This window comes from Acomys minous, assembly GCF_964271855.1.
Source record: "Acomys minous genome assembly, chromosome: 2".
In the NCBI taxonomy this organism is placed as follows: domain Eukaryota; kingdom Metazoa; phylum Chordata; class Mammalia; order Rodentia; family Muridae; genus Acomys; species Acomys minous.
The window spans coordinates 78,987,869-79,014,313 of record NC_140484.1 but is presented as its reverse complement, the minus strand read 5'-3'; the positions used below and the strand labels follow the sequence as shown (position 1 = coordinate 79,014,313).

General features: G+C 42.5%; 1 protein-coding gene and 1 long non-coding RNA gene across 7 annotated transcripts in view; one reads left to right on the top strand and one right to left on the bottom strand.

Moving 5' to 3' along the window:
- Nucleotides 1-11,719, top strand: part of LOC311592137 — a 50,990-nt gene extending 39,271 nt beyond the window's left edge. Inside the window, exon 3 of the long non-coding RNA XR_014777304.1 lies at nt 11,628-11,719. This is a non-coding gene — a long non-coding RNA (uncharacterized lncRNA). The remainder of the gene's footprint in view (nt 1-11,627) is intronic.
- The window catches only part of DNAH3 (dynein axonemal heavy chain 3), a 175,475-nt gene that overhangs the window by 80,162 nt on the left and 68,868 nt on the right, over nt 1-26,445 (bottom strand). For 5 of the 6 annotated variants that reach the window (XM_084772130.1, XM_084772128.1, XM_084772131.1 and 2 more), the window contains 12 exons: nt 25,748-25,946; nt 22,586-22,694; nt 22,272-22,385; nt 21,211-21,387; nt 18,759-18,850; nt 16,864-17,083; nt 15,519-15,653; nt 11,686-11,797; nt 8,984-9,225; nt 7,234-7,334; nt 4,381-4,486; nt 2,102-2,231 (listed from right to left, as the gene is read on the bottom strand). In XM_084772130.1, coding sequence (XP_084628256.1) covers nt 2,102-2,231; nt 4,381-4,486; nt 7,234-7,334; nt 8,984-9,225; nt 11,686-11,797; nt 15,519-15,653; nt 16,864-17,083; nt 18,759-18,850; nt 21,211-21,387; nt 22,272-22,385; nt 22,586-22,694; nt 25,748-25,946 — 1,737 coding nt within the window. The remainder of the gene's footprint in view (nt 1-2,101; nt 2,232-4,380; nt 4,487-7,233; nt 7,335-8,983; nt 9,226-11,685; nt 11,798-15,518; nt 15,654-16,863; nt 17,084-18,758; nt 18,851-21,210; nt 21,388-22,271; nt 22,386-22,585; nt 22,695-25,747; nt 25,947-26,445) is intronic. The other variant, XM_084772132.1, reaches the window with a different exon arrangement.

Genomic DNA, 26,445 nt, shown 5'->3' with positions numbered 1-26,445 from the left:
GTCTCCTTGTGTTCTTGCAAGTCTTCTGTAAATATAAAACTATTTCAAAGTAAACAAGCGCTTACAGTTCCTCATCTGAAGGCCATGATCAGCATGGCTACCATGTTCTTGCATTTTAATGCTGATAGAACAGAGAATTATAGTTTTGGAGTGAGCTGCATGCACATTTGAGCCCAAGATCTACTATTTAGTAGAGAATGTTTCAGGGAGCTTTCATAGTAGCAGATTTGAGAAGGCAAAAGATGAGGTCACTTGGAGCTGGAGACAGTGAGGCTATGTCTCATGCTGGTGCTTCTTTACTTAGGAGAAACTGTGCAAGCAGACAGAACTTCAGAAAATATACAGCATTTGCAAAGGAGATGCAAATACATAACACTGAATGGAATTGGTTTGTTTCTAAAGAGATTTGAACTCAGGTCTTCATACTTGCACAACATGCACTTTATCCACTAAGTAATTGTGGAGGAATGTCTTGAGTGGATGTAACAACTGTCAATAAAGCACTGTTTAGCCAGTCAGCTGGGCAGAAGGACAGGAAGTGGAAGGTAGAACTTCCTGGAGAGGGGGAGAAGCCAAGAATTGACAGTTAACAGAGAAGGAGGAAGAAACTTCTAAGGACCAGATTGACAAGAGCTTGAGATATATGTATGTTATCAGGTTTAGAGTAGAGCAGATTGGAATCAGTTTAGATTCTGCCCAGCATAGTGCTTGAAGCTTTAAAGTACATTTCAGACTCTCTGTCAGTTATTGGCTTCCTTGGCCGAACTGACACAATTTATTGTAACAAGCCATCTCCCGAGTACCTAGAGTTTAATTTATGAAAATAAAACAATATTTAGAAAGTCCACACCCTACTGTTAGCTATGCTGTATTTTTAATTTATATTTGCAATACTTTTGGAAAAATATGCTGAGAAAATATGTTTAGGTACCACAAGTCATAAAGAAGAGTTGTCTTGAGTTTGATTCATCTGTTATATTGAAAAAGAAGTGCATCCTATAAGAGTTCTCCAAATGCATGTGTGTTTCATCATTAGCGGCAGGTGTCAGTGGTGTATGACTTATGTGAAAGCAGTTATGGAGATGTGTGACTACACCTCAGAGGTACAAGTGTCACAGAACCATTTTCTTCTGAAGAAGTTTCCTGGCTTTGAAATTACTATGATTAGTTCTCTTCTAATGTATCTGGTGTGTTATAAATTTATATATTTATAATGTAAGGTTTTTTCTCTCTCTCTCACTCTCCTCTCTCTCTCTCTCTCTCTCTCTCTCTCTCTCTCTCTCTCTCTGTGTGTGTGTGTGTGTGTGTGTGTATACATGCATGTGTGCTTGTGCATGGAGGCCAGAGGTAAACCTTGGGTTCTGTTCCTCAGGTACCATCCACCTTGTTTTTTGAGGTAGGGCCTCTCATTGGCCTGGTAGTTGCTGACTTTGCTAGTCTGGCTGACCAATGAGAACCAAGGATGCATCTGTCTCAACTGTTTCAGTGCTGGCTGCGCACCATCACACTTGATCTCTTTATGTAGTTTCTGGGGATCAAACTCAGATCTTCATGCTACTATGGTAAGCATTTTCGAGTCAGCATCAACTAAGCTATATTCTCAGCCCCTATAATTTTTTTTAACAAATGAAAACTTCTTATCTATTTCTCCAAATAGATTTTTCAGAGAAACATTTGATTGTGTCATCAACATCCCTGAGTGGAGGAGAGGCTCAAGAACTGATTCCTCTGTGTGGATGAGGACCCTCAGATGGGAGAAGGAAAGAAGGAAGGAAGGAAGGAAGGACGGAAGGAAGGAAGGGGTAAACTCTGTGCAGTGACAAAGCAACATGAAACCAAACACATGGTTCTTCCCATAAAGTCCATAAACTATCTAGAATCCAGAGCACTCTCACTCTTGATAAGCATTGGGTCCCACTTCCAGGTGACAAGAGGAAAAGAGGGACAAAGGCCAAAGCAGGAGCCAGGACACACCTAGCCCCACATGGACCAAGAGTCACAGGATCCAGGACACGCTCATCCCATGTGGACTGAGAGTCACAGGGGCCAGGACACACCCACCCTACATGGGTCAGCATCACTGAGTCACAGAGACACTTACCAAACAGAGAGGAGTACAGCCGCATCATTGAGAAGGCTAGGTGAATGGGAGATGTTTGCACCACAAATTTGCAGTGGAGGCGAATAAAGTCCAGGCAGGGTTGGACAAGCCACATGAACATGTCCTCAACCTGAGGGGAGAAAGCTACATGAGACTGTGGAGACAGAGGATGGAGATGCTGGGGCAATTGCCGGCTACTTTTGAGTGCTGTTTCAAAATCCACATACTTCAAATTTGGTGTTTTGATCCTTTCCTGGGCTAGCCATGTGATGCTCTCTCAGGATGCAAGGCTGCGGCAGTGAGTGATGGCTCTTGGACTGCCACATGAGCACTAGGGCAAGAAGCTCATCATTCACAGTATATTGTGATGCTAACCTATGATATTTGGTACTATAGATAGACTAAATGCATGTTAATATGTGTATTGAGTTTGCTGAAATATAACCCCATCATATATGGAAAAGCGTTTGTATTCATTTAATGAACAAATATTTATTGAGCATCTATGGATTGCATTGTGGCAAATAGTGCTGGGCATGAACAATAGAGATGATGGGCCTAGCACTTGCTAGGAGGACAGACAGACAAACAAAGAGCAAAGAGCCAAATATGTTACAGGTCATTGAAAATGTCAGCACGGGAAAAAAAAAAGTGTTAAGTGGTGAATAACAGAAAGGGCTTAAAATAGGCTATAAAAGGCTTCTTGGAGGAGGAAATTTAGCTTCCCTGTCCCCTGCCTGGTAGGGAAGGGGGCCAGTGGGAATTGAACACAGAGGCTGTGCATGTTGGCAAGCACCTGATCACTGCCCAGCAAGGAAACAATGTGTTGAAACCTGAATGCCAAAGGTCTGAATTGGGCAAGATGTCTCTATGAGGAATAAAAGGCACAGATGCTTTGAGGTCATGAAAGCTGGGTTTTCTCGGAATGGAAACAAGACAGGATGGCCCCGGAAAGAGACTAGGCTAAAGAAGAAGCAAACAAAGCCACAGAGACAAGCAAGCCAGACAGCAACAGACTGCAGGCTCTGATAAGGGGTCTGAGGACATAGTGGACAAAGGACGTGATAGGTATGAGGTCTTGGCAGCTTCCAGTGTCTCTCTCTGTGTGTGTGTGTGTGTGTGTGTGTGTGCGTGTGTGTGTGTGTGTGTGTGTGTGTGTGCATGCGCACATGCGCACGTGCAGCCCTGGTAATGTATGTGAGCAGGTACTTCTATAAATGCATGTGGTCATTCATATATATTATATTTGGATATGAATAGTGATAGACATGGACTGTCCTACATAATCCTTCAGAATTTTTCCATTGTTGGATACAATCTAGCCCTTGGCTTCTTTCACGGGAGACTTTTCTAAGGTTGTTGACTCCAGCAAAGAAGGACAAGAGGCAGCTACCTACATCGTCAGAACTTTCCTACTCCTGTTATATTGATTTGCTTATTTGTATGTGTATGGTATGAGTACATATGTGCAGATACGTGTGCACATATGTGTTTGGGCATGTAGAGACTGGAAGCCAATTTGGATGCCTTCCTCAGCCAGATTCCATTTTATTGTTTGAGACAGGATCTCTCTCTGGACATGACAATCACCAGATTGGCTAGACTGGCTAGGTGGCAAGCCCCAGAAATTCTTCTTTCTCTGCCTCTCTGGCACTGAAATTACAGTTGCCATAGCAGATACCATTTTTTTTTTTTTAAAATGTGGATGTGAATAATTGAACTCAGGTCCCTAAGCTTAACAGCAAGGATTTTTTTTTTTACTAACAGAACCATCTTCCTAGCTCTCTTACTTCTCTTAGGATGGGAAGAAGAAAGGCAACTCCATTACTTGTCATACCCAAAAGGGAACCATTTCTAACCATCTCCCTTCTGAGAGGAGGTTTGGAGGGCAGGACGCAGGGCTGTGGGGAGGTAGCAGAGTAGCACATGACTCTTCTAAGGGATTGTCTCCAGAACTGTAGCTACAGATATTTCTGCTAATGGGATGGCAGAGGAAAAAAGCAACATTGAAGTCACTATCAAGAACAGTGCTTGGCTCTGGTATTCGCCATGGAGGTGAAGGTGGAACAGGAAGAAGTAGACAGTACTATTTCATCCTCACCAAGTGAAGAAAAAAAAAAAAGGAAAAAAGTGGCAGGCAGCCTGGGAAGAGTATAATGGGCCTGGCAGGGAATGTGGAGGAGTAATGAAGGTGAAGGTAGGCCTACAAGGTCCATGAGATGAGCAGGGAATTGAGGGTGTTGGGGAGTGTGATGAAAGGGAGTATCCCAGAGTCTTACCAGTTCATGGTGCTCCTTGGAGAGATTGGATGGCAAAGTGTCCATGTATGAGTCCTTCAAGGGCTTCCAGCCTAGTTGGTGAGCCTCCATGTAGATCATCCCACACCTGGAGGCACAGACAATTGAGTTTGGTGTGTGCTTGTTTAATATTAACACTGGCTGACATTGATTGGCATCAACATAGTCATGTAGTATTGTAGGCTTTGTTAGGCTTTGACAACAGCCTTCATCCAGCCTTATGACCTCTCTTACATGCCTAGGTTAACTACCCTTCCCATGGAGAGAGAAGTGTCATGAATCTTAACTTTTCCTTCTTAGCCATACAGCATTCTATATGCTCATAAAGTGCACATATGTGTGCACATGCACACACACACACACACACACACACACACACACACACAGTTTAAGTAAAAAGTTTAAATGTTGTTCCTCAGCTGATAGTTCTATCTGAAGGAAATAGGTCATTAGGGAGAGGGCCTTTGAAGCTCATAGGCTCTGGTTCCTGCCTTGCTCTACTTTCATGACATGAACAGCCCACAGCTGCACATTTCTGTCACTGTGATATGGACTGCTCCACTATTCCTTCTCAGCCATGAAGGACTGAAATCCTAGTAGACTGTAAGCCAAAATAACCCCTCCTTCTTCCTCCTCCTATTTTTTTAAAGTTTTATTTTATGTTTAATTATATGAATGTGTGTGTGTGTGTGTGTGTGTGTGTGTGTGTGTGTGTGTGTGTGCAGGAGCACAAAGAGGACAGGAGAAACTGTTGTATCTCTTGAACACAGGCAGTGTGAGCCTTCTGACATATATAACTGAACTCAGGTCATCTGGAAGGAGAGAGAATGTTCCTCCTCTTTTTCCTCCTCTTTGTTTTAACTTTTTATTGATTCTTTGTGAGTTTTACATCATGCACCCCAGTCCTGCTCATCTCTCCATCCCCTCATATCTGCTCTTTGCCCCTGCAACCTTCCCCTATCCAATACACACACACACACACACACACACACACACACACACACACACACACACACACACCAAACAAATAAGCAAAACAAACAAACAAAACCCAAAGCTGTATTATGTCACAGTGTACCCCACAGTATATCCCTCTGTCCACACATCTTCACCTGTAAATGTTCATTACACTGAGTGTTTGGTCTGGTTCATGATCTCTAGCTTCTGTAATGCCGTCAATATTGGATCCTCACCAGGATCAATCAATATTGGATCCTCCTGTTGTTGCCTTGTGTCATAAAAATCCTGCAGCTTTGGATCAGCTGACAGGTCCTTTCATGTGCTCCAGTCTTTTGCAGATGATATAGATTTTAGGGTAAGCCAACTCAGAGCCCTGAATCTGGGCCTGGGTGGTAGCTGAGCTGGTCAGGATGACAGCTTTCCCTTATCTGCACCAACAGGGCAAGTTCTCCGGCATTGTTCAAGCTGGGCCGCCAGATGTTGCCATCAGTAGAAGGCAGGGTCAGCTCTCCTGCTCTCATGCCCTTGGGGCTGGCTCATCAACACCTATGTCTCTAGAGCTAGCTCCACTAGCTTCCCAGTCAAAGCTCAGGGGCCCACTCCCCCAAGGGCTGCAGCCTGTGAGGGGCTGGGACAGCTCTCCTACTCTCACCCTCTTGGACCTGGCTCATCTGTGCCTCTATTAACAGAGCCAACTCCACTGTGTTGCACAGGAGAGGTGCAGGGCCTGCATTTTGTCCCATGCCATTTTGTCCCATGCAGCTGCCCAGACCAGGGACATCCCCATGTTCTCCAGTGGTAATATGAGCCACAGACATTGACAGTTGACTCTGGCAACTGCATAGCTATGTACTCAGAAATAGTCCTCAACTGCCACTCAGTCTGGGACCTCACCATGGCCCCAGGTGGTGGGCTGGCCACTCACAACAGGCTACTCCTTTCTTCCCAAAAGCCTTCGGTTCCATCTTTCTTCATAATGCTCAAGATGCTCTGCTTCTCCTTGTCTCCCATCTGACCACCAATTACTTACACATCCTGCTACAGTCTAGCTATGCAGCTGGCAGGACCCTGGGTGCCATCTTCCATCTGTGCTGTATGGCATAGTGGCAAGTGGTTGTCTATGGCCTGCCTGTGCCATGCACTGGAGGACAGATCTTTGGGTGGCAGGTCTCTGTCTAGCTTCCTCCTCCCTCACTGCTCTGCAGTGCATGGTGGTTGACAGGGCTCTGTGTGTCTATGGCCCACCCTTGCCGTGGGGCAGAGGACAGTTCTGTGGGCATCTTTCCTGGTCCACACAGCTTGGTATGGCAGAACACAGGTCTCTGTCTTCCTCTTTCTAAGCTGTGCTGCCTGGATTTGATTTGATTATTTGATTTTTATGTGTCTTTGGCCACCAAGCCAGGCATAAAGCTAGGATGAAAAAAAGACTGCCATCGGCTCTGCTTCTGATATAGCAACATTACCAACAAGGTGTTTCTTTGCCCATTGCCAGGGGGTAAAACAAGTGATCTTAACCACTGAGCCAACACTCCAGTCCAGAACTATCTAAGCTATTTTTTTCTTTTTTTCTTCCTTCCTTTCCTTCCTTCCTTCTTTCTTCTTTTCCTTCTTTCCTTTCTTCCTTCTTTCCTTCCTTCCTTTCTTGTCCTCTTTCCCCTCCTCCTACTCCACTTTCCCCTCTTTCTGTTTAATTTCACTTTATTTTATCTTTCTCTCATATACAATTCCTTATGTTATTTCTGTCAGGTCTTTTTGTCATAATGTTGGTACAATAACACACACACATACAATGTGCGTGCACGTGTACACACACACACACACACACACACCCACCCCACATGTATAAACATAGGCGTACCAAGCATACTGGCTCACCTGCTCACAGTGGCAGGGGAGGCCTGCTCCAGATCTGCTGGCTCAAAGATCAGACTCATCTTAGGGCTCATCTGTATGATCTCTCCACTCATTAAACATAGCTGAAAATGCAAGGGTTGATGTGGGTATGTGTACAGGGTTAGATTCTCCATTAATTAAAGAAAGCTGAAAGTGTGGGGGGAGGGGAGCAGGCTTACATTCCATCTGCAAATGAAGGGTCACAGCATAGACAAAATTGACTCAAGGGATCCTACACATATATGTTAAGCACTGACTATGTGCCAGGCATCATTCTAAGTGCATCGGCTAAAGCAGGCAATCATTCCTGTCCCCTTGGGGTTTACATTCTGCGCAAAGGTGGTAAGCAAAATATGGAGTGATGAAAATGCTCTGGAGAAACATAGAGCTGAATGGCTGGGGAGTGCTGTCATGGCTGAAAGACTTGTAATTTTAGGAAAGGAAAACAGGGCCTCACAGTGAACAAAAGCTGAGTATTGAAAGTAAAATAACAACTGAGGCATTGTAAGTGCTTGTGAAGTGCCCAGCTCTCTTTCTCTTTGTGTTTAACACAGAGTTGTCAGCACTATTTCACATTTCACTTTCAGGCAGATCTCACTATGTTGCCCATGCTGGCTTTGAACTCACTCTAGCCCAGGCAGACCTTGAGCTGGTGAGCCCAGCCTCCTGAGTAGCTGGGATTACAGGGCAGTGCCACTAGGCTCAACTTAGCATAAAATGTAGCTGCTTATCTTCAGCTGGTTTTGTTTGCTCAAGTCTCTGACAAACCTCTGATTTTGAGCCTCTCACATGGACTAGCCCATGGCTGGGATGACAAGAAGTACTCCATAAATCCCTTTTAGGGTGGAAGGAGAGACCTGTAGAGGCCTTGTGTTTGGCAGGCACATCCCCCTAGCATGCAGTGAAGACATACGGGCCTCAGAACAGCCACTCAGGGCAAAGCCTGCTACTCGGCAACACAGACTCAAGGAAGACCTTTAATCATGTAACAAAACCTGAGCCCTGGTCACTCTGGGGAGAAGAGCAAATGCCAGACATGTCCATGGTTCATTCAATTCTGTGCTTAAAAGATTCTCTGTGAAGCTGGGCACAGTGACATATGCCTTTGGTCCTAGCACTCGTGAGGCAGAGGCAGGGGGATCTCTATAAATTCGAGGCCAGCCTGATCTACAAAGAGAATTCTAGGACAGCCAAGGCCACACAGAGAAACCCTGTCATGAAAAGCAAAACAAAAAACTAAACCAAACAAAAACAAAACCCAAACAAACAAACAAACAGATATCCAGATTCTCTGTGTATTCCTTGGCCCATGCCATTGTATGTGTCCCCAGAGTGGTCACAGTGATAGTAGGACTGACACACTATCAGTTTATGTCATCTGTAAATAAAATGGACTCACTCCTGTGACTTAGCTTGACTTATTCATTTAGACTCTCCATTACTGTGGCTGTTTCGTACATTCTGTTTCTTTATGGTGCTGGGGACAGAACCCAGGCCCTGTGAGGTAAGTGTTTCATTACTGAGCTACATCTCCAATCTTTTCTACTTACACTTTTAATCTCAAACTGCACTGACTATAAGTACAAATTGGATCATAATTAGTGAACTGATAACTATTATTTCTGGGGAGCATTTGTGCTAGGGCTGTAAGTCCATGACTTTGTACAGTTTCAGTTATTCATGAAAGAGTTTCTAATCCACCCACAAATAAGTGATGGGCTTAAGTCGATACCTTTTTATTGTCATCCAGGACAGTGTTCATATTTTCAATCCAAACAGCATCTACTGGCCCATCAAATATAATCCATTTGCGGTCATCAGTTAGGGAAGACGCTTGTTCCCGGAACGCGTTGGCTAAGACACCATCCGTCCATTCATGACTCACTGCATCAAAGCAGCCATACAGCTGCCCCATGGTGATGGCCTTGGGGTTGATGATCTTGAACTCCACAGCAAACTCCTCCATTTGGTTGGCTGGGTGAGAAAGTCCATTACAAAGGCTTGGGTGATACCAGACATTAGACAAAAGACCACCAGCTTGGTGAACAGGCAGTCTAAGGAGAGTCTATAAAATGATGCTCAGCCCTTATAAAGATTGGAATACTAAATAGATTAGGCCTTATGCTGTGGGTTATCAGAACCATTAATTTGTAGCCATGCTTTCTTCTGAGTCTTATTTCAAACTGGGCAAATGTCAGATTCATAACTAAAGAAACCTTCCTTCGCTGAGAAGAACTCAAACATTATGAAAAGAATCAGCATTCCACCAGCTCTCCTAATATGCCTGGGGTCATGGCCAGCCTTGGCTCTGGCCTGGGATGATAAAACCCGGGACAGGTGAAATGATTCTGGGGAACCATTACTGTGTTTCTTCATCCAAAGAACTGCCTAATCTCGGCAATCTTCTCAATTGCTCATAACTGACATTTGTCCTAAGAAACAAACACTACTGTTATCAGGACCCAAGCGGAATATTCAGGCTGACAGAGACAGTATAGAACATATACTTAGTAACAGAAAATAATATGTTTACATGAGTTTTTTAAATTTTAAAATTATTTTATTTATTTATTTTTGTTGTGGCAAAATTGTATTATACAAGACATTGCTTCAGGGTTACAGAACTTTCTCATTGTACATAATCTTTCAAGTAAAGAAAAGTTAGGGGGATGGAGAGATAGCTCAGTGGTTAAGAGCATTGGCTGCTCTTCCAGAGGACCCAGGTTCAATTCCTAGGACCCATATGGCAGCTCACAACTGTAACTCCAGTTTCGAGGAATCCAACATTGTCATGCAGACATACATGCAGACAAAACACCAATACACATAAAATATAAATAAATACATTTTTAAAAAGTTGGAGCGCATAGGACAATAGAGCCAAAAAAAATGATGTAGATGTCTTTCTTCTTAGTTTCTTTTTCTTTTAAAAGGTTCTCATTTTATATTTATTTTCATTTACTCTCTCTCTCTCTCTTCTCTCTCTCTCTCTCTCTCTCTCTCTCTCTCTCTCTCTCTCTCTTTCTCTCTCTTAATGCTTATATGCATATTTGTGCAGGTGCCTATGGAAGCCAGAAGAGGGCATCACATCCCACAGAGTTGGAGTTACAGGAAGATTGAGAACAGCCAGACATGGGTGTTAGGAACCCAGCTTAGGTCCTCTGGGAAAGCAACAAACCCTCTAAACCTGAGACATCTCTCCAGCTCTTCTTTAGATTTATTCAAATGCCAAAACTATCACTATACTTAAATTTGAAATGCTCATTAGTTATTAAGACAGGATCAGTCCCCAAAGCAAAATATCAAAACCCCAGGGGCAATTTATCATTAATGTTTTATTAGGGAACAGTTCTACCTAGGTGGGGCGTCCCACACCTGCAATCTCAGCACTTGGAAGACTAAGGCAGAAGGTCAAGAGTTTTCAGGTCAGCCTGGGCTGCAATAGTGATATTCTGTCTCAAAATATTAAATAAAAATTTAAAATGCCAACATAATAAGGGAAAGAAAACTTTTTTTGAGACAAGGTCTCTGTATTTTATAGATCTAACTGTCCTGGATCTCACTATTTGGATCTTGCTGGCTTTGAACTCACAGAGATCTGCCTGCCTCTGCCTCCTGAGTGCTGGGATTAAAGGCATGAGTCACCATGCTTAGCAAAAAATAACCATTTTAAAACGGAACCTAGGTCTTCTGGAAGAGCAACACTCTAAACCACTGAGCCATTTTTCCAGCTTCCCAACCCCAATTTTAATTCAAGTTCTTATATAAACTCATGTGTGCAACATAAGCATGTTTTTCAAAATTATATGTTTGCATATTATACAGAAGCAAATGTATGAACAGAAGAAACCCACACTGTTAATTTAGTGGTAAACATAGCTTCCATTTGTTGAATGTGTATTATGTTCCATGTATTTACCTATGTAGTCTAGTTCTCAAAGCAACCTCATCCTAGAGCTGGGAAGAAAAAGGAGAGTAAAAGGCTAAGTCACTTTCCCAAGTTTAAGTACTCATCTCAAAGATGAGTGCTCACTCTCTGCTCCAGAAGGAAGGGAGAGAGACAAGAAGCAAGGGGAGACCAGTGAAGGTTGGGAAGAGGTAACACAAGGAAAGGAAGCATAATAATGGTTTGGTTTTTTTAAAAACTGATTTGTTTAAACCAACAACAATAATACTAATTTCCTTGGGGAACCACTGGGAAAGCCACTGTGGAGCCTCTAACAGTATGTCTACACCCTCCATGCTATACACAGCAACTCCCTTGTTGGAAGACCCTGTGTTACAGCCTCTTTTCTCCACCTGCAGTCATGCGTGTTCTGTGTTCAGCTTTTAACACCCAGGTTGACAAAGCTCATGGCTTGGCCTTGTCTCCACAGAGTCAGACAACTGTGCAGGAAGTCCTGACCTCCCTGAAGCCAACGGTGCAAGCTTTACCTGCATGTAAATCACCCAGAGCTGCAGCCAGAACTTTATAAGCAGATGTCTTGCCACCCATGGGATCTCCAACGATCATGTAGCCATGTCTTACCAGCATCATCTCGTAGATCTGCGAAGAGAAGTCACACAGGGAGTAAATCCTGGTGTTCCGCCCTAAACTACAAGTGAGAAGTAAATGAAGGGCAGATATCAGATTTTTCAAGGTTACATTAACTCTTATGAGCCCTTTTAGTTGTTCTATTGTCGAAATAGGTCTTAGATGAATATAGACGGGTCTTAGATTGCCTAGGACATAGGCGGGTCCATCTGTTCTTCACCTGTCTATATGCTAACTATCACATGATTGCTCAGATGACCCAATTAAATGCACCTGACCCCAGGCGGAAGGAGAGAAACAACCTTAGAAAATGATCTTCTGACTTTAACACTAGTGTGCCTACATATATACAGACAGTAAGTAAAAAAAAAAAAAAACTTTAAATTACATGAAATATTTACACATAATTTTGGGTACACTATAATCATTTGATACATTTACAGAATGTACGTTGATCAAATCAGAGTAATTACACCCTCATCTCCAAGATACTGATTATTTTATGAACTCATTAGAATTTAAAGGTGGCTACTAGAGGCAGGCAAGGAAGTGAGGAGTCAGGGATAGAGGTTAGATTACTGATACCCCAAATTAGATTGGAATGATTAGTTGTAGCATTTTACTGTGGGGTAGGGCAGCTATGGTTCACAATACTTTATTTCTTATAAATATATTTACATAAACATCCATATTAATAATTTATTATACAGCATTTACTTTTAAAGAGGGAAAGGAAATGGAGATCATTTTAGTAACCTGCATTTTCTATTGGAAATTTCCACTCAGGAGGCCTATGGACTGCTCTGACCTGACCCCTGACCCAAGCTCTCAGATGATGGCTCCAACATATCAGTAATGTTTCATGTGGTTTCAGCCCTTACGTACTAGACTGGCTTGACTGAGAATGTCCTTGACAGACTATGGCGTTTGAAGTCTTGGTCCTCAGTTGATGGTGCTGACTGGGGAGGTTTTAAGTGTGGCCTTGCTGGAGGGAGTGTGTCCCTGGGAGTGGCTTTTAAAGGTTAAAGACCCACTCCTGCAGCCTCTGGTTCACTCTCAGTTAGCTCTAGTGGCTGAGACACGAGCTATCACTCCCTTGTCCTCCAGCCAGGCCTGCCGCCTGCTCCACCACTTCCTGCCATGATGGGCACTCATCCCTCTGCAATTTGTAAGCCCCAATAAACTCCTTCTACCACGTGCCTTATCACAGCAGCAGAAAAGAAACCAAATCATGTATCAGCAGTGGCTTTCATAGAAGCCTGTTTTTCAGATCTCCTGATCATTCCTTTCTTCCCGTGACAAGTAGCTCATAATATTTAAAATACAAATACCAGTCATTTTTATTTATGTGAAAAAAATTTCCCATTTAGATTGTGGTCCTCTCAGAGGAATGAGACCCATGAAGCTTCTTATCTTAAAGGTCAAGTTCTCTTTTTTTTTCCACCCTGTTGGTGAATGATAAGAAGAATCAAAGAAGGTAGTGATATTGGGGGAGGGGCAGGTAGAGGGAGAGAAAACTATACATCAGCAAATATTGAGGATCTACTGTATGCCAGGCACTGCTTTCAAGACAGCTTTATGTTTCACTGTGTTTGAGAGACACTTAGAGTGAGCAGAGGTGAAAACAACAGAACAGAAGGTGTCACTGACTCAGTAGCCCCTGGACTTCCCTGAAAGTGGCCATGCAGACATCAAGATACAAAAATACAGGTAATTCTAGATAGCTTGTTTTTGTTTTTATTTTTATTTTATTTATTTAGTTAGTTTTTTGTTTTGTTTTTTCAAGACAGGGTTTCTCTGTGTAGCCTTAGCTATCCTGGACTCGCTTTGTAGACCACGCTGGCCACTAACTCACAGTGATCAACCTGGCTTTGCCTCCGAAGTGCTGGGTTCAAAGGTGTGTGCCACTATGCCTGGTTTTTGATAGCGTTTTTAACGATGTAACTTTATTTTTGAAAAAATCATCATTAAACAATATAAAAATTTACCGGTATGTCTGCAAATTACTTTGAAATACACTAAAAGCAAGATTGACAGTTGGATGGATCGATGGGTAAGTGTATATATTGTTGAACAGGTGGATGGCTAGGTAGGTATATGGATGAGTGGATAGATGCCCGGGTAGATAGGTGGGTGATAAAGTAATAAAGTAAGTATTACAAAATGTTCATTGTAAAATCTACATGGCTAGGGGGATATTTTATTTGTAATTCTTTCCACTTTTCAAAGTTTAAAATATTCCCACAGTAAAATACTGGAAATGAAAGCCCATGCTTAGTTAAAAGTATCCTTTAAAATAAAAAATAAAGGCATATTCAATTAAATGAAATAAAAAATGAAATAAAAAACCTCACTTCGTGGTATACTGGGAAGAAAAATTGTTACAAGTCAGTCTGACCTCAAGAGTCCAACCTTGACCTTTGCTTCAATTAGCATGACAACTTTCATAAATGACAAAGGCAATAAAGCAGATAGTGACGGAGAAGACACAACTATCATAGCACGAACCTCTCATGCTTTCTCTGCATGTGTGCTCTCTCAGAAGTCTCGCTATAGGGAAGTTTCTTCTCTTTCCACTTTTCAGGTGAGGAAACTGAGTCCCAGAGAGGTGAAATAATTTGCCTCAGACCCTACAGAAGACTCTTACAGCAGTGAGATGTGAAGCTGGGTCTACATTAATCCCAAATCCAGTTCCTCTCTGGACCTCGGTGCTCCATAGAGCTCTAGATTAGGTGGCATTTTTTTTGTTTCTGTGACTCTGATTTGTGAGTGTGCAAAGAAAGTGCAATTGAGACATAGTTCATTGAATTAATTACTATATAAGTTATGAGTCACCTTTACATGGAGTGTGTGAGTGGGCAAGTATGTGGAGGCCAGAGACAAAAACTAGATGTCTTTTTATTGCCCTCCGCCTTATTTTTTTCCATGTCTTTTGGAATCAAAACCCTTATTCCCATAGACAACTGCTAGTGAGCTCCAAGGCCCACCCACCTCTGTCGGCTCCTTTGACTGCTGATGTTCCAGGTATATGTGATGCCAGGTCTGGCTTTTCCGTGGGTGCTGGGGAATAGGGACTAGGGGGCTGTACGCTTGCACAGTAGCACTTTATCCATGGGATTACCTCCCTAGCTCCAATTTTGAGACACTTGAGGGAGCAACCTGGAGAGCGGTCTGCTTTCTCCTTCAGTGACAAAATAAGTTCTGAGACTACTGGGGTAAGGTGGAGGGAAGGCAACTATAAATGAAGTATAAATGCAGGGAGGAAGGCTGGGCCCAGAGATGAAGAGAGCAACACTCCCAGGGCAGGTACCTAGAAGCCTGTGATGGAGGCCGACTGCATTCCTGGGCTTTTCAAGTTAGGTAAGCCCTCCTGTTTTGAGGGCTAAGGCAATCTGAGCTGGGATTGTGAGTCCAGAGTAATGAGAAGCTAAGTGTTCCCATGGGCTTTTCCCCAAGGAAGATGGCCATAGGAAACGTGCCGGTGTTTATTTTATTTTGCTTTGCTCTTGTTATTGTTTTAAGATTGCAAATGTGCCTGCTGGGGCTTACGCATGGACATCATGTGAACTCTATCTTGTAGAAACAAAGAGGTGATGGTGTGATGGCGACTGTCAAGTGGGTCTGTTAGCTCCCTTGCTGTCAGTCCCGCTCGCACCGCACCTGCCCTCGGTCTTTCTCATTCCCGACTCTGGCAGACAGTAGGTACAGTCCCACTCGGCCACAGGGAACTAACCTGGATGATCTTCCCAATAAACCAAGGCACCGGCTGCAGCTGCATATTCCTGATGTTGTTGTTCAGCGCTTCCAGGAAAACCTCATAGTCCGGCTTTGGAAGGACAACTCCAGGAAACAGATCTGAGATAATTCCCTGTCAAAGGAGAATTCAGGAGAAGTGGGGTGGGGGAGTAAAGGGGGGGGGCTGAGGGGGGGACTGGGGTGGAGGATCTGATAGATTAGCTCACCCTTTCCTAAAAGGAGGTCTACAAATAGAAGAAAGGTTAGAAAATTTTCAACGCTTGTTTTTTTCCTAGTCTGAAAAAAATCACAAATGCCAACCCTATGAACCATGATTTCCCTCCCAAATAATTTTAAAAGCCTGAAAAGATTTAACAGGCCCACAGTGATGTCTTCTGGTCATGCCACAAACTAGCGAGGTGGACAGTTCCTGTCTTTATGGCCCTCATGGACTGATAAGGAAGATAGGTCTTAAGCTAGTTAAAAAACAAAAAAACAAAAAACAAAAACTAATGTCATTAGTTAAAAACCATGGCCTAGATCTGAAGCAAACAGAAAAGATTTTTATTAAAATTTAGAACTAAATAGGGATTTTTGCCTTTTTACTATTATTAAAATGGAGAGTGTTGGGTAAAAGCTGTGATAGGGCTGCGGGGAAGGCTTGGTCACTAAAGTGGCTGCTGTGGAAACATTAGGGCCTAGTTTGAATCCTTGAACACTCATGTAAAAAGCTTGGTGTGAATCAAGTGAATCACAATTAAAGTCACACCTTTAATCCTAGCATTCAGGGAAGCAAAGGCAGGTAGATTGCTGTGAGTTCGAGGCCAATCTGGTCTAGAAAGTGAGTCCAGGACAGTCAAGGCTACACAGAGAAACCCTGTCTTGAAAAACAACAACAACAACAACAACCAACAACAACAAGGCTAGGGGTGGGGTCTTGGAGCTAACTGGCCAGCTAATCTTAGCTGATTTGGTTATCTCAAGGTTCAGTGATAGATCCTATCTCAGAAAATATGGTGGAAGGCCACTCATGGTGGCTCATACCTTGAATCTCAGCCCTTGGGGGGCAGAGGCGGGCAGATCTCTATGGTATTGATGCTAGCGTTCTCTACACAGCAAGTTCCAGGCCAGTCTGAGCTACATCCTGAGAATCTGTCTTTTAATAGAAAGATGGCAAGCACTAGAAAAGGGCACGTGAGATTAACTTTGGGTGGCTATATGCCCTGACACACATAATCTCAAAAGTGGGGTGGCTAGAATTAGAAAGGGTGTCAAGAGATGCTGAAGAAAATATTCTCCAAAGTTGAGCCTAGGTCTTTAGCCAAAGCCCCACAACTACATACCTGAAACAGGGGGACATCTTGAGCCAAGAATTTGGCCAGGTTGACATCCAGCAAGGCCCGGAGCAGCAAAACACTTTCATTCTCTTCGGGGTACTTAAGTTTCAGGTTGCCTGCGGCTGTGAGCACAGACTTGACAGCCCGCATGCCATAGTCATAGTGGTGCTGGGACGAAAGTTGCTCAGAACACAATCGGTAGGTGGCGACAATCTTCTGGGCAAGACTGTACAAAGGCAAAGATATACCAACAGGTCGTCACTGCAACCCCTTCCAAAATTAGGCTTGCCCATGACTTAGTAAGCAACTTTTACCAGACTCATCATAATGAACTAAGGAAGCAAAGTCTTTCAAAGATTGGATGAAAGCAAGCAAGCACAGATATCTAATGTACACTTTAAATGAAGACACATTATATGTTTCATGTGTGTGTATGAATGCATGTGTACATTTGTAGGCATACACAAACTTGAAATAGTACATCACACTATTAACCATGTCAATCCTTGAAGAGCAAGAGTAAGGTTTTTTGGGGAGAAATTTTACCTTTTCCACTTCTGTGACATTACAATATTGTTTGATATCTGGTTTGCCTTTTAATACAAGAAAGCTAATTCAAAACTCTAATGTACATATCACAGATGCATGCCTACTTTTTGGTCTTTCAGGAATCCAGCTGAGAACCATGTTTCTCAGACTGTGTACAGTCAGAGAAGGCCATGCTAATGTGTTCTATCCAGTTTTGGGTGAACAAGTAACGTGTGTCCCATCTCTCCAGGAGGCACCCCATGCCATGTGTTGTAGCTATGTTGTAAGGATCAGTCCCCCGGTTCCTGACTCACCCAGTGAGGGGTAATGTTCCTGACCAGAAATATCCATTTGGGACTTTCAGGGAGTGTAGAGCAAATGCTTGTCATGCTGTCCCACTGGGATTTGGGCATCACAGTTGCCCTAACTACACAGGCACATTTGCCATTGTGATTCCCTTTAGAAAACCGATTCACTTTTAAAAACAAAGACTCCGTGCTGCTCACACTTGATCACAGGGTTTAGCATTAGGTAGATGGGGGGTTGACTAGTCAAACCAATGTTATCCAGGTTTACCATAGGGAAAAAAATAAACCTATAGCTCAGAGAAAGCCTCCTGACAAGCAAGGGTGATATATTACATGAGAAAATCTCTTAGGTTACAATTCAGAAATGCCTATACATTCTCCTGAAGAGACATTTGTTGCAACATCAAAACCCATCGATTACAGGAAAGACAAGGAAAAACAATAACAACAACAAAACAGCAACAACAAGAATGAAAAACAAATGAAGAACTTGTGCTGGGTCAATATAAGGCATTTTACAATGATGATTCATAACTCAGGGAGTGTGCTATTGTGAGTATGTACACACATATAAAAGACACTGCTCTCTGTGTGTCTTGAGAAACCGGGAGATGCTTAGATTAGCAATAACCCCATTAAGTGGAGTCAATAAATTCTATATTTCTAACAATTTAACTAAGTTGCTAAATTAATTAAATAATACTATTTTTTTCTCTGCAGCTTTGGAATCATTTCATGTTATATAGTCTTGTTTTAGGACATTTAATAATGTGGGGGTAGATGTGTTACCATGAGGGGTGGGAAGGACATGAGTGGTTGCAGTTGTTTTTTTTTTTTTTTTAACAGTGTATAAGCAGTGAAGAATCCCTTTCATGGACATCTGAGACTTTTCTCAGGAACGGAGTCAGGACCAAAGCCAGGGGTACATGTTCTTGAATCCGCTAGAATAAAATTTCTTGAGTTTTTATCCTTTTCTCCCAATGATCTACCTCAAATCTACCACACACAAAAAAAACCTGCTCTTTAGGAGCATTGAGAACCCACTGGAAAACAAGTGTAACATACCTCCTGGAGTCCAGAAAGCCCATAGAATAGAGAGAGATTTCACCAATGAGAGCATAGTCTGGCACCATCATGGCCACTGTTCGGAATAAGGCCTGGAAAAGAAATAACCAATTAGAACCAGAGTACACAAGATAAATCCTTAGAGGAGACACATCTACAGATACAAAGAGAAATCATGTGATAAGGGCCAGAAGGCAAGTTAATGCAGACAGATAACCTCTGTACTGTCTGACCAAGTTACATGCTATTTTGCATTGGGTCTCTTAGTGCTGTACGGAAGGTTCTAGATGCTGATTTTACAACTATGCTTCACTCTTTGTCAAATGAGTACATTTTATAGCCTCACTCATCTTCCCAGCATTCAATAGGATATCAGATGCCATTTAAGAATGCAAGACCAATAAACATAAGAGAATTCTGAAATTAGGTAAGATCTGATTTGATTACTGCTCTGATACAGACTAATTTGGACAAGTTTTAGTCTTTTCTTTTTAAAAATGAACGAATAGCTTTATCTTTTTGTAGAAATATCCTGAGAACAAATTACATAGTATCAGTGAGGTCTTTACAAGCAAATGTGGCCCATAGTTAGAAATCAATATGCATCAGCTGCTCTATTGTTAGCTTTAAAACTTAGAGAAAAAGGGACTTACGTTTTAGTAAGATGGATAACCAGTTATCCAGTTAGTAAACAGGATAACCAGGACCAATCCAGACTTCCTCACATCATTGATTCCTATAATGTCTGTCTCATGAAAGTTTCTTGTACAGGTCTAATATGGGTATTGGCTAGGGGGAGTGCAAGGAGTGGTTACAACAACTGGGTATAAAAAATAGAAATAGAGGTTCAAATTCTACTTTGACACTCACTAGCCTATGTCAACTAACCTAGACAGATCTTGGTAGAGGAGATATCAATTTAATAATTGCCTCTATCAGATTGGCCTCATGGGCATACCTTTGAGGACATATTCTTGATTTCTTATTGATGTGAAAGAGCCCAGCTCACTGTGAGAGTGCTATCCTTAGCCTGAGCTACATAAGAATGGTAGTTGAGTAAGCCATGGAAGCCAGTAAGTAGTCTTCCCCCAATTGTTTGTGTTCTAGTTCTTGCCCCTAATTTCTTGTTTGAGTTCCTGCTCTTACTTTCCTCAAAGATGGACCATGACTTGGAAGTATAAGCCAAGTAAAGCCCTTTCCTCCCCCAAGTTGCTTAATCAATGTTTTATCACAGCAACAGAAAGCAAACCATGACATCCACTTACAGGTATTTGATAGGTGATCTTGCCTAATTTCTACTCTGAGAGAAAAGTGGACCTTCTGAATAAGAATTCCTCAATACTAATCATAATGCATTTGTAGCAGGTAGAGCAACATGTACTAAAGTTGATGATGAGGGTGTAGCCATTTCTCTCTTATCACTTCCATCTAAAGGGGTGGAGCAATCTGTAAAGAAGTAGGCCTACAAGACTCTCTCTCTGCTCATTCTTTTCAAGCAACTGAGTGGTAGACGTTCTTTCCATAGAAGGCCTAACCATCTCATATCCATGATTTGTGCCTCCATAAAAGTAGCATCCCAAGGCCATAGAGGACCATCTTCCCTTGAAGAGAGCTTATTTGTCTCTCACTCTTCCCTTTCTGAAGCACTAACAACAGAGCTTGTGACTGTTACAGTAGCTGTAGCTCAGGTCAGATCAGCAATAGATGCTGGGTACACATACTCTTGCTTTTGCTCTAGTGGGCCAGAAAAAGCATGCTTTAGAAAGGAAATGACATAGGCTTTACCAGCCTAGTAATAAAGGAGGTTGGTGGGCATGGGTCATTCTAGGTTTCCTAGAACTCACGGGCATTGGTCAGTCTAGGTTTTCTAGAACTCTTTGCATTGTTTGGTGTTCTCCCATAAGTAGATAATTATTGGTTTTTTTTGGTTGTTGTTGTTGTTTTTGTAATTGTCTTTTTGCCATAAGCCAAGATGTAAAATTAAATAACTTGATTTAACAGTGCTAAATTTCAATCCTCCCCTGGAAAAAACAAACAAACAAAAAACCCCAAACTAAAACATTCTTGCCAATAGTAGGTTGAAGTTAAGAGGCGGCTGTTGCCTTAGCACTCACCAGTCTCTACCGTGCCTAGTCTACTTCTCTTTACATTGCCTGTCTGATCTCTATAGATAATTGAAACACTGATCCTTACCACAGCTTCACTGCTGTTCACTTTCCATTTGTTTTTATCTATTTATTCCTCCTCACTATGAGACCTAGTTGGGGATGTGTTCTGGGACCACATGTTATCTTAGCATCATTGTCATTCCACTATTCTTTTATCCTTCTCATAGCTGAGAAGTACTACCTATTTCTACTCTTGGGCTGTCTATGAGGTCTTTGGGGGCAACTTCTAGAAGCCTCTACACTGTAAGTACATCTATGCTATGAAAATCAATGCCAACATTTACCTTGAGGTTATCTGGCAGCTCAGCCCTGCCAGCATACCCAGGGTTCATAGTGATGAAGACAGCACAGGTTGGGTTCAGTAAGAGCTCAGTGCCTTCAAACATGAATACCTTCAGCTTCCGGATAATAGCTTGTTGAATGCTGAGGATCTGCTGGGCTACCACCGATAGTACTTCCACCTGTGGACAGAGTACCCAGCTGAGGTGTGCTCTGACAGTGTGCCCCACACTCAGCAAGGGCGACCCTCGGCCACCTGAGAACTAGAGCTTTCTGCTCCAAATAAGGAGCATGATTGGGGGCTTAGACAAAGAAAAGAAAAACTATATATATTTGTGTGTGTTTATGAGTGTATGTAGTATGGTGTGTGGGAGTAAGAAGTTTCCATGATACTTATCTTTGCATGGCACTTGGTATCTAAGGGGTAAATAGTGTCCACTGGTTCAATCTCATACTTACATTTCTGATTTCCACTCTTTATATAAATACAATAAACTACTCACTCTTTTGTGATGCCTTTTTTTAAAATTACCACCACTACTGTAGACTTCAGCCATATTTTTGGTTTCATTTAATTTTTATTCTTTTTACTGAGTTGAAACCATCGAAGAAGCAAGATCATTTCTTACTCATCTTTGCCTCGTGAACTTAGTTACTGACATTCACTAGCCCCAACTCACTTCTAAATGAGTCAGTGAATGGATGTATATGATAGGGAGGTTGAGTGTGTTTAAATATACATGCTAGCTGAGTGTGGTGGCACATTCCTTCATCTCAGCACTCGGGAGGCAGAGGCAAGTTCTGAGTTCAAGACCAGCCTGGTCTACAAAGTGAGTCCAGGACAGCCAGGGCTACACAGAGAAACCCTGTATCATAAAACTAAATAAAGTAACGTGCTGTCTCCTTGTGGTTGTTTATGTTTCACATATTAAGTACCTACTCAATGCAAGGGCTGTAGAGAAGACACAGACTCTATTGCTAAAAGTTGAAAGCTCAAAAAAAAAAAAAAAAAAAAGGACCCCTCCATGTCCAACCCCCCTGTCATGTCCCCTAAATGGAGAGCTACCTCAATCCTGTTGAATTCGTCAAAACAGGCCCATGCTCCAGCTTGGGCCAGCCCCTTGAAGAACTTCCCCATGGCTTTGTAATCCAAACCATCAGAACAATTGAAGACCACACACTGGAAAGAGGGAGGATTCAGGATAAGTTTCCTCATAGCTGAGTACCCAGAACCATCAGCCAGGAGCTAGGCTCTTCTCTCATTCTACCAAATGAATTGGGGTCTCACTTTGCCTGTGAGGCTGAATCGCCTTAAACTTCTTGTTCCTGGGGTCCACAGAGAAGTAGGAAGAGAGGTAGAGAAATATGGCACTTCCATACCTGCTTGGCCAAAGCTTTAGCCAGATCTTTGGTGGTTTCTGTCTTGCCTGTCCCAGCTGGACCCTCCGGAGCACCTCCAAGGTTTAGCTTCAAAGCTCCCATTAGAGTCCTGAAAGAAAGAAAGAAAGAAAGAAAGAAAGAAAGAAAGAAAGAAAGAAAACCAGCAACCCAGTGTGCAAATACTAAGATACAAGAAACTAGCTTTTGTTTATTTTGAATTATGCAAACAGTTAGGGGTCTCCCTCAATTATATGATCAATACATCATTATCATAAAAATTTATTTTGTTCAGTAGCAGCATCTCACAACCTAGCACAGTGTTTGGGGCATAGCAGGGGACACCTACACACAGTTGCCTGAAAGAAGGACTGAATGAATAATGGGGTACTTAGGTGGATTGAAATGAACCAAATAGAAATTAAAAATATCCCAATCCTACATTCCAAAGCTCACCAACACTGATGGGAAGGAGACGACAAATGCAGGTGTCTCATTGGATTATGGGCTGAACCTAGGAATCATATTTTAATTCCGTTCATATCCTTAATGGAAGGAACACAGAGCATGGCAGGTGCAAGACAGGTGCATTAGACATTAATGATGTGAGAAATGCCCCCAAAGTCCTTGGTATAAGTCTCTGTACCTTCACTAACACAGTACTTTCTATTTTCTGAACTTGTTTTCACAGCCCTAATTAGATTTAGGGTCGGCTGATGTCATGGTGTGAAGGGACATTCAAGACATGACTGTTTTTCCTGACTGAGCTAATAACGGCATATGATAGTCAGGATTTTTGATGAATGAGTAGATTCTAGCTGCTCCCAGCACAGGAGGAGTATGAATGGTTATGTCATGAAGGACATTTACTCTTCTACTGTCATAACCACTCTGTTATGTGTGCCATTTATAATATGCGGAAGTTCAAAAGGGTATGCACAGAATATATCTCCAAAAGGAAATTGCTGAATAATGAACAGAATAAACATGATGAATGAAAATCACAAAACACAGATCTAGGCATGGTGACATAGCACCTGGGAGACAGAGGCAGGTGGATCTCTGAGTAGGAGGCCATCCTGGTCAACAAAGTGAGTTCCAGGACAAGCAAGGCTATGCAGAGAAACCCTATCTCAGCAAAACAAACAAAACAAAATAATTCCCCCCTCCCCACACACACACACATACAAAAATCAGAAACAAGGGATAGATAATAAATGGATGAGTGAATTGAACAGAGACTTTTCAAAAGCAGTACAAGTGTCTAAGTAGGTGGAGGACATGGGTGGTGGGGGGCCAAGTCAGTGCCTTTGGTCATCAAGGAACTGGGGGAAGGATGGTAAGCGTTGTCACAGGTGAAAGCACCTGTGTAAACTTTGTTTTGGAGGGCTTTGCCCTTGGACACACCATGGATACTCTCTGAAATTAACCTTGAGATAGACTGGGTGGAGCCATCCTGGGCCTGGAATTCAGGATATAGACTAGGGGACTCCACCTGGACCATTGTGTTTCTAATCAACCCCTGATGGGAGGAGGAGACCGGCCCTTGCATGTGAGAGACAGGCAGGCAGAGAGGACAAGAGGGGCAACAGGCTCAGACTGGGCTTGAGCACACATGGATCAGGAAGAGGATCAGCGAACAGGCAGAACCAGCACGCAGGCCAGAGACACCTAGGGACCCGTCTTGAGGAACGAATACCCAAAGGTTCACTCTTTTTTCCCTTTAACTTTTTTTTTCCCTCTTGTGTAAGCTACTTGGGTTGTATAATAAAGTTTAATTGTTAAGAAGGAACTCTAAGCAAACATTACTCTGGAGTCACTCAACTCAGAATGCCTACCATCAAGAAACCAAACACTGAATGCTGTCAAAGATGACTGTGGGAGCATGGGAGATTTAACATTTCTATACTATGGATAGGAAGTGTTAAATCACTGCAGCCACTCTGGAAATCAGTATAGTCTCTTCTCAAAACAAAACAAAACAAAAACCTGAAAATAGTACTACAGATACAGTTCTGCTGAGTATACATCTGAAGGAATTGACACCAAGGTACCTCAGAGATACTAGCACAGCCATGTTTACTGTGCTACTACTTACAGAACAAAGTTAGAAATCAGCCCTGATGTCCATCAATTGATGAACAGATAAAGAAAATGTGGTGTATATTAACAAATAGAATTTTATCCAGCCGTAAGTAAGAGTGAAGTTTTGTCATTTGTAGGAAGATGAATGGAGTAGGAGATCATCACCTTAAGCAAAATGAATCAGACTCAGAAAAAAAAAAACCACATGCTTTCTCTCAAGTGTGGGATTTAGATTTGGGGGAAAAGACATTAAAGAAGAAAAGCAGCTACTTGGGAAGAGGAGAGGGATCAGATGAGGTTGGTGGAGAGACAAGACAAGGTGCTCATAAATACAGCATATTCTTGCATGAAAATGTAACAAAACATATTGTATAACTAATATTTGCTAATAAAAACACACGATAGAAGAATTTAAAGAATCTTAAAAACAATATTTTGAAGTATATTTGTAGTCTAAAATTTGTACTATAAGGGAAAATACAAAAGCAAAGAAAATCCAAGCATAACAACATTAGAAAGCTAAAAAAAAAAACCACAGGGACCTAATATTAGGAATTGTAAGGAAAGTGGCCAAGCACTACACTAAGTGACGAGAAACCATTTATCCCCACTGGCTGGATGAAGAGCCTGGAGATGCCCTACCTGAGTCTTGGTTTTACTTTTTTGCAGTGCTGGGAATAGAACCCAGGGCCTTGCCTGCTTGCTAGTCAATTGTTCTCCCTTAGAGCCACATCTTCAGGCCTGCTTGTCTGTGTCTTGACCTTTGTGGTCTATCCCACGGCTGTGGGCTCTCCAGGTACCACCGTGAGTTTTGCTATTGCTGAGCTTTCTACGTAAGGAGCATGTGACTATCTTACTCTCACACCAGTGTTCTGCTAACTGGTTCCAGTTCCCACTGGGTTCCTATTCCCAGCCAATTCCATACCCATTTGTGGTTGTTGCTAGCAACTAAAGGCAAACTTTTACAGTGTGACTTTGAAACCGAGGGTAAGGTACTCAGACACCACAACCTTCCTGTACCACTGCCTTTCCTTTTTAAATTCTCTTCCTTTGCTTTTTGCTTGGGGCTCCCGTGCTTACCTGTAGCAGCGGTCTGTGAGTGGGGTGATCACCAGACGGGGGGAGTTTCCCAGGTACTCATAGCCATATAAGGCTTCTGTGGTTATCATCTGCACATGAACGTTCTTTTCCTCCCAGTAGTATCGCAGCTGTGAGATCCACTGGAAATCATTTAGACTGGTGACGTGATCCTGTGCCAGCTTGGCCACCACATCACGGGCTAATGGGTCACCATGCAGAGACACACACACATAGAGTCATCAGAATTCCCTGTCTCCACACTACTTCAGGTTCTAACATCTTCCCGGCCTACTTCCAGCCTGCAGGTAGCAGTAGCTTTCACAAACCGGACTTTACTTTTTCCAAGGGGCAAGGAAGACTGTGTCATTGTAGAGTAGGGAATTGCATTTGCACACTCTGAAGTCAGATTGCTTGATGCAGTGGTTAATAAGGACTGTTAGCCTAACTTAGAACCACTAAGCTACTCTGCATGCCTAAAAGGATAAAAAGAAATGGGAAGACCCACTCTAAACACAAATGGTACCATTCCCTGGCATGGGTTCTGTCCTGAACTACATTAAAAAAGGAGAACTCTAGCCAAGCGCCAGCGTTTGCTGTTCTCTGTTTCTTGGATGTGGATCTAGTATGGCCAGATGCCCCACACTCCTGCTGCTTTCCCTACCATGGCGGTCTGAACCCTCAAACTGTGAGACACAAGA